This window comes from Alligator sinensis, unplaced genomic scaffold (assembly GCF_000455745.1).
Source record: "Alligator sinensis unplaced genomic scaffold, ASM45574v1 scaffold364_1, whole genome shotgun sequence".
Taxonomy (NCBI): Eukaryota; Metazoa; Chordata; order Crocodylia; family Alligatoridae; genus Alligator; species Alligator sinensis.
Window position 1 is genome coordinate 557,333 of NW_005842546.1, and position 12,671 is coordinate 570,003.

The 12,671-nt window shown below is 44.1% G+C and overlaps 1 protein-coding gene across 1 annotated transcript; it reads left to right on the top strand.

Annotated features, from left to right (window-relative positions):
* Positions 1-4,730: 4,730 nt before the first annotated feature.
* Positions 4,731-5,696, top strand: LOC102383814 (olfactory receptor 52N4-like). The gene has a single exon (XM_006032102.1). It carries the CDS (start codon positions 4,731-4,733, stop codon positions 5,694-5,696), a length of 966 nt encoding a protein of 321 aa, XP_006032164.1.
* The last annotated feature ends 6,975 nt before the right edge of the window (positions 5,697-12,671 follow it).

The following is a 12,671-nucleotide window of genomic DNA, read 5'->3' on the forward strand; positions in this document are numbered from 1 at the left end:
TAATTGTTCAACCTCGTCATCCCTTGGGGCACTCTGGTGATCAAATGTTCCTCCAGATACTGGTGGTCGCCCCTGATAAACTTATAGGTGGCCATCAGCTCACCCCTGAGTCTGTGCTTTTCCAGGCTAAAGAGCTCCATGGATCTCAGCCTGTCATTGTAAGGTCTGTTTTCCTGACCTCTGGTCATGCACGTGGCTCTTCTCTGAACTCTCTCAAGCTTCTCCACATCTTTTTTGACCTGTGGAGCCCAAAACTGGATGCAATACTCTAGCTGCAGCCTCACCAAGGCTGAGTACAGTGGGAGAATGATGCCCTGGGATTTGCTTGAGAAGCATCTATGGATGTGGATGCAAGCCAGTGTTTTGCCCACTTTACCACTTTACTAACCGCAGCATCACATTGAAGGCTCATGTTCATCTTGTGGTCAATCATGACCCCCAAGCCCCTTTCATCCATAGTGCTAGCCAGCATAGCACTGTGAAGCCTATAAGGATGCTGAGGGTTTTTCCTCCCAAGGTGGAGAACCTTGCATTTTTCAGTGTTAAACACCATCAGGTTCTCATCTGCCCATTTGCTGAGCCTGTCCAGGTCAGCCTGGATCGCCCTCCTGTCCTCTGGTGTGGATGCTTTTCCCCCAAGTTTGGTGTCATCGGTGAACTTGGCCAGTCCGCTTCTGACTCCAATGTCCACATCATTAATGAAGATGTTGAACAATACAAGATAACAAGGACTAACGGCCACAAGTTGTTGGACAGTAGATTTAGATTAGACATCCGTAAGAACTACTTTACAGTTAGGTCGGCTAGGATCTGGAACCAACTTCCAAGAGAAGTGGTGCTGGCTCCTACCCTGGGGGTCTTTAAGAAGCAGCTCGGTGCCTATCTGGCTGGGGTCACTTGAGCCCAGTTTTCCTCCTGCCCAGGCAGGGGCTCGGACTTGAAGATCTACAAGGTCCCTTCCAACCCTACTTCTATGATTCCATGATTCTATGATAGGTCCAAGGACAGAGCCTTGAGGGACCCCACTGGTCACAGAGCACCATGATAATTGACTTCTATCAACCACCACCCTCTGGGTCTGACCACAGAGCCAATTCCCCAGTCAGCAGATCATGGTCTCCCTCATGAGTAGTAGATATGCTGACCAAAAACTTGTGAACACAAGTCCTGTGTGGGTGCTGCCATTAATATATGCTGTACAAGTTTTGCCTACACTGACACTGGTATATGGGCTGGTAAGAAGAGAAAGCCAGAGCCAGCAGGGCTAAGCAAGGGAAATGCTGGCCATTAGCCATTAGCAGGTACGTGTCACATGCTATAACAGACAGCCCAACCACAGCTAACTGCCTAGGTGGCCACACCTGTCTGGGGGCTCCAACTGGCAGTCCTACCCCAGCTAATAAACCCACTGGCCACAGTCTGAGTCTCCTAAGTAACATCTTCCCCATTTAGCCCCACCCATGGCACCAGGTCGCAGGTGAGCCAACAGGTCTTCTGCAGGTCTGTTGGGGCAAGCCTCTCATAGAATCATAGAAGTCGGGTCGAAAGGGACCTTGTAGATCTTCAAGTCTGACCCCCTGCCTGGGCAGGAAGAAAACTGGGCTCAAATGACCCCAGCCAGGTAGGCATCAAGCCGCTTCTTAAAGACCCCCAGGGTAGAAGCCAGCACCACTTCCCTTGGATGTTGGTTCCAGATCCTAGCCACCCTGACTATGAAGTAGTTTCTATGGATGTCTAATCTAAACCTACTCTCCAACAACTTGTGGCCATTAGTCCTTGTTATCCCGGGGGGTGCTAGGGGAAACAAAGTCTCCCCCAAACCCTTCTGGTCCCCCCTAGTGAGTTTATAGACGGTCACCAGGTCCCCCCTCAGCCTTCTCTTGTGAAGGATGAACAGGTTCAGGTCCTGTAGCCTCTCATTGTAGGGTCTGCCCTGCTGTCCCCAGATCATGCGGGTGACCCTCCTCTGGACCCTCTCAATGTTGTCCACATCCCTCTTGAAGTGGGCTGCCCAGAACTGGACACAGTACTCCAGCTGTGGCCTGACCAGTGTTGCGTAAAGGGGGCGGGTCAACTCCTTGGCCCTACTTGAGACGCACCTGTGGATGCACGATAGGGTCCAGTTAGCCCTGCCAACTGTGACCTCGCATTGTCGGCCCATGTTCATCTTGGAGTCATTGATGACTCCATATTCGACCTGGGGGGAAGTGGGCAGCGGAAATAGTCCACAGTCCCAGCTCCATCACTCCTCTGTGACCTTCAGTCATGCATTTCCCTCCACTGCTGCATCCCATGCTCTGCTGCTGCATCCCACACACTGATGCTGCTTCCTGCTTCCTACCGCTTTGTCTCCCCATCCCCAGTGTCTCTGCAGGATGTAGTTTACATTCAATCAGCACAGTTCTACCAGACTGTTCCCCCCAGGGACTACTGGGAGTTGTAGTCCAAATCCACTCAGCAGCACTGCTCTCTCTGCTGTCACACATTCACATTACAGTGCATTACATTCAGTTCACACAAAATAGTATACTTGGTTTCTCATTTCTGCCTCTCACCTTGGCCTGGGATTTGGACTCTACCTCTGGATCTGTGAACTTGGTCCCTGACTTCTGAACCTGGACTCAGACTCTGATTTGACTCTTGTCCTCCCCACAGTGACCTAACCACTAAGCCAGCCTCCTGTGCCCTGCTCCTTACAATGTGTGGGTGCCACATAGATGCATAGGGGGAAACAGAATTGGGCCAGTGTATTCTACCAAATAAAAACAATCCCTCAGTTGCCTTTTTGTACTGTAATAATCAGGTATTTTAGGAAAATAAGCCATAATTTATTAAAGAAATAGCCTGCTTGTGAGTGCTATCTCTGTCACACAAACCCCCAAACACAAATTCTGCATAAGCTTTTCCAAGCAAAATCTACTGTGGGGAAAGGTACACAAGGAAAATCCTGCCCAAAAGCAGAGGGGTATGGAAAGAGTTCAGGGGTTGAAACCCTGGGGTGTCTACACACATGCATCGAGGCAGCTTTGATGCTGGAGAGCATCGGAGCAGACTTGATTAATTGAGTCTGCTGGAGCATTGTAATCCAGCAGACCCCACCATCATATGTATTAGCATCCCCACGCTGAAAAATGTTGGAGATGGTGCTTTCACTAAAGCTCATTTGATGAACTTTAGTTAAAGCACCCATGCCACCATTTTTCAGCTCAGGGACACTAATACACATGACGCTCTAGGTATTTTAATTAGAGTGGTTCTTAGAGCCACTCTAATTAAAATGCACCCCACCGGTGCTTCCTGGAGCATAGAAATAAACACCCCTGGAGTTATACTGGAAAGTATCCCCACACACCTTGTGAAAGAAATCCATTCCAGCCTCCTCTTTTTGTTTTTCTTTTTTTTGGAGGGGGGTTCCTCTTTCCTTTCTCTTTGTCCTGTCTGTCAACCTGGTTGCCCTGGGTTACTGTGTACATGACTGACTGCAGGTATGAGGGAGGGAACTTGACCTCCCTATGGTTTGAGCTCTGACCTCATGACCTGGGGGCAGGGTGTTGAGTCTTGGTCAAGGTGTGATCTTTTCAAATGGGTTGGTCAGCATAAAACAACACCTGGCCTTGATTTGAGCTAGCAGATGAGGTCAGAAGGGCTATTTAAGAGGTCCCCTCTAGGAAGAAGTGGGTGAACATTTTAAAGACACACACTGAGCAGTATGAACTTGAGAAGCCCTCTCTCATACCAAGGATCCAGAAATGAGTAACTTACCAGAAACCAAACTAGAAATTTAGTTGACTGGAATCTAGTCACATGGCAAAAGGCGGAAAAGCCACTCAGATTTCCTCAAGCTGGTTTTCTTTTTATTTTTTGCTATTGGTATTCCTTTCCTTCCCCATCCATCTTTGATCAATAAAATTATTGCTTTTAGCAAGCCTCACTGTGTGAGTTTAAGAGGGAAGGGACTCGCTAAGGTGGGCTCAGCTATTTTACTCTCCTTCCGCACAGGGGGCTGATGGTGAATGCTTCTGACTAACAGAAGCTCCCCAATATCCCAAGGTCTAAAGGACCTGTGTATCCCAGGCAGCACAAGGCCCTGACAAAGACCTGAGTCTGGGTGGTGGCAGTGGTGGCTTGCGGGTGTGCTCCAGGAAGGGGGTCAGCCAGATGTGAGGCACACCAGAGGAGGTACTTGGAGCTTGGTAGGAGTGTTGGTGCAGGAGCACCCCCAAATGGCCCACCACATGAATCCAGCAGACCCAAGTATCATGTGTATCAGAATCCCCATGCTGAAAAATGGTGGCGGTGGTGCTTTAACTAAAGCTTGTTTGATGAACTTTAATAAAAGCATCCTGGCCACCATTTTTCAGTGCAGGCACATTGATACATGTGATGATCTAATTAGAGTGGTTCTTGGAGCCACTCTAATTAAAGTGCACCCCATCCCTGACTCCTGGAGCATGTATATAAACACCCCTGGAGGTATACTGAAAAGTATCTCCCTACACACCTAATTCACTAGAGCTGGAACTCCTGATGAGATAGTGGTTACTCCCACAAATGGATTCTTATGTGCACAAAGTGCATTGCCTCTCAGATTTTGGGGTGTCTGCCTTGATAGTGCTAAGGGCATATTCACTATTTTTACTGCCTCTGTCAGTGCTTTCTTTCTCATGTTCTCTTCCTCCACAGCGAGAAAAACCTGCTCTCAGGAGGACTATGATTTTCAGCTGGTCACCATGGCAGGTTCCAACCTCACTGACATAACACCAACCACATTCATTCTGAATGGCATCCCAGGCCTGGAGGAAGCTCACCTTTGGATCTCTATCCCATTCTGCTCCATGTACCTCATTGCCATGGTAGAGAACTGTGGCCTTCTCTACCTCGTGTGGATTGAGGAGGCTCTGCACAGTCCCATGTACTACTTGCTGTGCATGCTCACACTCACTGACATCGCAGCCAGCACGTCTATGATGCCCAAGGCAATGTGCATCTTCTGGTTCAAGCTCAAAGAGATTGGCTTCAATGCCTGCCTGGCCCAGATGTTCTTCATCTACACATTCACAGGGATGGAGTCTGGTGTGCTCATGCTCATGGCCTTGGACAGATACGTGGCCATCTGTTACCCGCTGAGATATCCCACCATCCTGACCAATCCTATTATTACTGCAGCAGGGGTGGTCACCTTCCTCAGATCAGCAATGGTGGTCATGCCAGTTGTCTTCTTGGCCAGGAGACTGCCATACTGCCGCACTAATGTCATCCCTCACACCTACTGTGATCACATGTCTTTGGTGAAGCTGGCCTGTGCCAGTATCAAGACAGACACTGTCTATGGCCTAGTTGTCACCCTGGTGATTGGGGGCTTAGACATTCTCTGCATCTCAGTCTCCTACATCATGATCCTCAGGGCTGTGGTGGGCCTGTCCTCCAAGGAAGCACGCAGCAAGGCCTTCAGCACCTGCACAGCCCACATCTGTACTATCATCACCACCTACACACCGGCCTTAATCGCCATCATTACACCCCGCATTGGGGGCCACAGCATTGCACCACATGTTCAGGTCCTTATGGCCAATGTCTATCTGCTCCTGCCTGCCATTCTCAACCCCATAATTTATGGGTTAAAGACCAAACAGATCCGGGAAAGCTTCTTCAAGATATTTAAAAGGGGAAAGGCTGGTTCATGTCATGGCACCTGAGCACAGATTCACAAGGCAAGGAAAAAAATGACAACACTTGCAGAGAAAGAGAGAGACCAACTAAGGCAGGATGGAAGGGACAGTCCCCCATACTTGATGCGAAAACCTAGTTCACCCCCAAAAGGTCCTGTATGTTCAGCGTATCCCCAACTCAGCTCTCTAAATACATCCTGGGTCTTTGTGGACTTCCTTTCCTATAGTGGTTATCACATAATGCAGTTCCCAGCTTTTCAGGGTTCAGAGCTTTTTGGCAATATTAACATATATATAGTAGTGTTTACACAATTTATTTCTGGTTATCATCTCCTGTTTTGGATTCAGGACTCATGTCTCTTCCTCATCCACTATCTCCTCTCCTCACTGGTTCCTTTGCTCTCCAGAAACAAGTCTCATCAGAGACAATGACAGGAAACAACATGTGTTTCTATGCAAATGGGGGGAATCCTGAGGGAGCTTACACAAGGACATTATAAATACTCCCCACATTTTAAAGTAGTGGGAAATCTACACCAATTGCATGACCAACTATGAACAAACAACACAGAACACCTTGGTCTTTGGTGAGTGGGCTTTTCATGGGAAGACTTATTCTTTTTATATTCTCTACAGCTCAGTATTGCAATTAGGTTAGATGCTAAGGATGCTTGTATGCATGTTATGCACTTGTTAGTGGTATGTCTCACTACATGTATTGTCCTATAGATAAGCAGGGATCAGGCTTCCAGAAATCCCTGGTTTGAGAAAAGAAAAAGAAAGGAAGGAGGATGAAGTACTAACTTTGGTAGGATGCGAGATGTGGAGAATTAGAGACAAGCAGGAACGTGACATTGCAAATGGAGAAGGAAGTTTGATAAATAATATCAGGCATGCTGGTGGGCCACCTCTGGGCTCCACTGAGTCAGGGACAGCCTCCCCGAAACAGCCACGGAGCAGATAAGAAAGGTGAAGGAAGGTTTGATAAGGTGGGTCTGTAGCTCTGATTCCAGATAGCATGCATCCCAGAGAATAATCATAATATGATAAAGTCAAAGAAGAATCATAGTATCAGAATCAAAGAAGTGTAGGGCTGGAAGGAACCCCAGAAGGTCATTGAGTCCCCCTGCCAGGTCAAGGCGGGATCACCCCTGACCAAATCGACCGTGTGTCTTCTACCCTGTTCTTAAAAATCCAGGAAGAAACTACAAAGCACAACCCCTGAACCCTCCAAAAAAAAAAATAACACCCCAGTTGCTACAGGGAGATCAGGGGGATGAGACGATGTAATGAGAAATTTAGGGAAGCCAAAAAGGGCCAAAAAGAGGGATTCTTGACTGGCATCAACTGACATTGCTCAAGCCAGCCAGCATGGGACAGATAGAATGTCACCCTCATGAATAGTAGGGTTTGGGTTTTTTTGTCATTATAGTATTTATTAATTTCCATATTATAACAATAAGATAAACCCAATAAAAACAATAAAATATAAGTAATATAGAATAGAAAGCAAAACCAAAGTATTGTAAAATAGATAATTAAACATACTTACTATAAATTTAGTAAAAATTAGGAGATGGAGAGAACTTGACATTGTATACAACCATAAATTCATAGATTCATAGATTGTTAGGGACTGGAAGGGACCTTGCAGATCATCAGGTCCAGCCCCCACTCTAGGCAGGAAGACAACTGGGGTTAGGTGACCCCAGCAAGGTGACTGTCTAATCTCCTCTTGAAAACCTCCAGGGTAGGTGATTGCACCATCTCTGGAGGGAGTTTATTCCACAGTCTAGACACCCTGACTGTGAAGAAGTTTTTCCGGTATTAAACCTAAAGTGGCCTTTAAGGAGTTTGTACCCATTGGTCCTGGTCTTCCCAAAGTGTGCCCTAGTGAACAGTTGCTCATGGAGCTCCTGATGCACTCCTCTGATATAGCAGTAAGCTGCTATCAAATCCCCTCTCAACCTTCTCTTCTTTAGGCAAAAGGGGCCCAGGTCCCTCAGCCTTTCCTTGTCTGGCTTGCCTTGCAAGTCCCTGATCATATGGGTGGATCTTTTCTGGACCCTCTCAAGTTTTTCCATGTCCTTATTGAAATGCGGTGCCCAGAACTGGATGCACTACTCCAGCTGCAGTCTTATCAGTGTTGAGTACAGCAGGAGTATCACTCCCTTAGATTTACATGAGATGCATCGGTTGATGCATGCCAGCGTGTTTTTTGCCCTGCTGACCACCACCTTGCACTGATGGCTCATATTCATATGATGGTCAGTCATTACCCCTAGGTCCCTTTTGGTCTTGGTGCAAGTCAGGCTTTCACCACCAAGCCTGTATGTGTCTCGAGGGTTGTTTGCCCCCAGATAGAGCACCTTGCACTTGGAAGTCTTAAACTTTATGTGATTCCAGTCTGCTCAGCTCTCGAGCCTGCCCAGGTCTGCCTGTATCTGCAACTGATCTTCTGACATGACCACACTGCCCCATAACTTGGTGTCATTTGTGAACTTGGCCAGCAAGCTTTTCACTCCCCATCCAAATCATTGATAAAGATGTTGAAAAGCACTGGTCCAAACACGGACCCCTGAGGGACACCACTGACCACTTTGAGCCAAGATGATCTGGATCCATTCATGAGAACTCTCTGGGTCCTACCCTGTAGCCAGTTTCCCACCCACTGAGCCATCAAGCAGCTGAGCCCACAATCTTCCACTTTTCCCACAAGGATATCATAGGATACTATATGAAAAGCCTTTTGGAAGTCTAGGTATATAACATCTACCTCGTCTCCCATGTCCATGTGATGAGAGACCTGGTCGTAGAAGGAGATGAGATTGGTAAGACAAGACCTACCAGCAACAAAGCCATTCTGGCTGTCATTCAGAATCTTACCTGCTGTGAGCGTATCGTACATAAATTCTTTAATGAGCTTTTCCAGGATTTTCCCTGAGATGGAGGTGAGGCTGATTGGCCTATAGTTGCCCGGGTCCTCCCTCTTCCCCTTCTTGAATATGGGCTTCCCCTTCTTCAAATATACATATCAATATACATATACCTTTAAAGGATACCAAACCACAAACAAATCAACTTAAAAACTTAATAGAAGTTTCATATTGCATCATATTTCTTCATATTGAGCCCAGTCTATTTACATATGTAATATTTTCCATTAATGCAACATGCATAAGTTCTTTTAACCACTCCAAGAATGAAGGTATGCTGGGAGTTTTCCATTTCTTGTAAATTATCAGTTCAGATACCAAAAAACATTATAGCCAGCCATTTTTTCATGGGCACAGACTATGGTAATGAATCCATAATCCCCAGTGTGCATAAATCTGGTGACTGGACCATGTTAATTTTAAGTACCTTAGTGCTAACATACACTAAATGAAAAACTAGTAATTTTAGGACAAAATTATAAAGATGACTAAGAGAGACAACTTGGTTTCCACTTCTCCAGCAATAGTCATCCAAAGCTAGCTTTGCTTTAAATAATCTCTCTGGGGACCAAGAAAATCTATTGAAGATCTTGTTGTGAAAACATTTTAAAAGCAAGGAATTAGATGTTTTGCAAAGTTATTTCCAGATAATATCCCATTTCTCAACTGTTAACAATAGGCATGTATACACATCACCCTACAACAGCGTCGCTACAGCACCTTTTGGAAGTACTAAAGCATGGTGAGGTATGGGCAATGATTGCTACGTCACCATGGCACACCGCTGTGTCTCCATAGGGCAACATGTAGACGTGCCCAATATCTGTAACTCCTTTTCCCATTTACCTTTAATGTTAACATCTGCTGGATATCATAATTTATTAAACCATTTGTTTTACCAACAAAGCGAGGTTTATCCTTAGAGCACACCACATCTGTTTCCAAATCTGTATGTGATAAATTATTCCATATATTCCCATATGTCTTATTCAGCTGAGCACAAAGATTTTGTAGAATGCATCCTGTTTGTTACATAACTGAAATTTATCATGTATATAAGCAAAAGTTGCAAGATTATCATCCTTAACTATGGATTTTATGGTAGCTATAACTTTTTTTCCCCAAATATCTGAGATTCCTTTCTTACCTTTAAATGTCAATTGAGGGTGTCCCCAGAAAGGAATTAAAGGAGATTTTGTTAAATCAGAAGATGTTCCGGCTTTAATTTTCTGCAATGCACTCCATGAAGAGTTAAATATGATGTTTAATTTCAGAGCTCTGGGTAAACTCTTCAGAAATAGAAATGAGCATAAGGATCCAAACTTGGAAGCTAACTTTTCTTTCATGCTCAACCATATGGGTTTGTTCCCTGAAATAGTTTCATACATCTAATATTTAAGCAACCTCATATGTAAAGCCAGATAATATAAATAGAAATCTGGGACACCCACTCCACAATGGTACCAGGCCCTTTTAAGGGCTTTCATAGCCATTTTTGTTTTTTTATACTGACATATGAAGTTGAAAACCATTTTATTTATACACTTAAAACCAGATGATGATATTTTCAAGGGCAATAAATTGAGTATATAGTTAATTCTGGGACACACATTCAATTTGATTATTTCTATTCCTCCTATTAATGACATTATAGAAAGGGTTTTCCATCTTTCCATATTGTTTTAATATTAGTTAAAATTGTATCAATATTTATATGCACCATATTGTAAAGATTTGAGCATACCTGTTTGTTTAAGTAGTCTATTCCCTTCCATGTCCTTAGCTGAGAATGATAACATTTGGATGGATCTGTTCTCTTTGATATATTCATATAAGAGAACATAATCCAATTGATCTTGAGGCCTGGTAACTGATGAAATGACTCAAAAAGAGCTAATATATGAGCTAATGAATTACCTGGGTTTTTTCAACAGAATTAGGATATCATCTTCACATACATTGATTTTATACATTTGATTAAGAATCCTGATCCCCTCAATGTGAGTTGATTGCCTATTAGCTTCTACCAAAGGCTCCAATGCTAACTGGAATAAGAGTGGAGAAATAGGACATCTCTGACGCTTGCCTCTTCCCAAGCAGAATGAAGGTAATTAGTGGATACTGCTGCAAGAGGAGACCAATATAAAATGGATATCCAGTTTATGAATTTCTCACCAGAACTATTTTTTGTAAAATTAAGAGCAGATGTTTTAATTCAATCCTGTCAACTGCTGTTTCAGCATCTAGTGAACAAGGAGTGGCTGGTGAGTCAGATAGATAACACTGCTGAAGCACATGTAGTAACTTTCATGTACCATCTGAGGCCAACCTACCCTTTTTAATCTACCTGATCAGCATGTATCAAGGATGGAATCACCTTACTAAGTCTTAGAGTTAACAATTTAATCAACAATCAATACTGAGATTGGGCTGTAGTCTCCTTCCCTGATAATCCTTCTTTTCCTTTCTTTGATAGTAAAATAAAGCTGTTCTTGCTTCTGCAGACAAATTTCCATTGTAAAATATGTCATTGTACATATTTAATAACTAGCCAATTGCTCGTCAGGAATGGGGGGGCATATAGGGATGGAGCCCCGTGCCCCCCCCCCCCCACAACCAGCCCACCCCACCCTGCTGCTTCGGGTCCAGGCCCACTCCCCTGCTTCCCACCACAGCAGTTTCTCCAGACCGGTTTCTCCCCTGGCTCGGGCTCAGTCCTCCTCCCTGCTGCATGGGGCCCAGGCCCACTCCTCCCCCTCCACACCACCTCCGCGGCACGCCTGGTATTCCCCCAACTCATATTGGACCCGCTCCTTCCCCCCACTGCCCCCCACTTATAGCCAATAATTTCCCTGCCTTAGCACACCACTCATAGTAATGTTATTTAACTCTGTGGAGTTGAAATTCAACCTGATACGAAAGGTGTTCATTAGAGTTATATTTGGCCTTGGTGTGGGATCTAAATATATGATCTGTCTGTGGGTCTAGTTTACGTGCCCTTTCTTGATCTGAAATTTCCTTCTCTAATAGAAATAATATTTTAGAGCACTCTTTTTTCCTTTCATTAGCAAATTTATATATTGCCCCCCCTCTAAGTAGCTTTTCAAGCTTCCCAAATGATCACAGCAGATGAGCCTGAATGCATGTTGTCTTCAACAAAGCATGTGATTGATTTCTTCATCTGCTCACAGAACGCAGAATCATTAAGCAATGAAGTGTTAAGCTTCCAAGTCCCACTTTTTCATAATGCAGTGATTTAAATCAGTTGCTATTTTAATGGGAGCATGGTCAAAAATTAAGATGTTATGTATTTCTGCAGCTAAAGAAGCAGTAACCAGAGACTGGGATATGAGAAAATAATCAACCCTGGAATATAATAAGTGAACTGGTAAGAAATAGGTGTAGTCTCTCTCCTTTGGGTGGCAAAAGCTCCATATATCAACCAATCCTATGTCTTTTAATAAATAAGAGGTCTTGTTTTCTGATAGACTCTATTAACATTATCTGATTTATGAAGCACTGTATCCAATACATGATTCCAGTCACCACCCAAAATAACTGGTATGTTGCTAGCATATTGGTAATGTATGACAAAAAAATGTAGCATTGCCACCACTAGCATTATAAATACCTATTAATTAATTTTCTCTTGTTAAACATACCTTCTATTAGTACAAACCTCCCCCCAGAATCAACCCATTTTTAATTAATTTAAAAGCAACCTCTTTGCAAATGAATACAGCTGTACCTCTGCTTTGAGAATGAAGTGAAGAGTGGAATACAGACCCTACCCATCACTTTTTTTAGGCTATAATCATCTTCAGCTTTAAAATGAGTTTCTTGTAACAAAGAAAGCAAATTGTCGGTAGATCATAAATGTCCAAGCACTTTCATCCTTTTAGTGGACATATTCAAATCCTTTCATAATTCATGAAATAATATGAATCGCTATTCGTTATCCCCATAGTACACTGAATGCAGTTGCCAAGCGCCTGGGAACAAAGAGGAAACATAACAGAACGTTTTAAAAAAAATAATACATGAACAAAATAAATACCAACCCCCC

Excerpts from the sequence above, each read along its gene's own strand:
- LOC102383814 (XM_006032102.1), top strand. The coding sequence starts at position 4,731 with ATGGCAGGTTCCAACCTCACTGACATAACACCAACCACATTCATTCTG.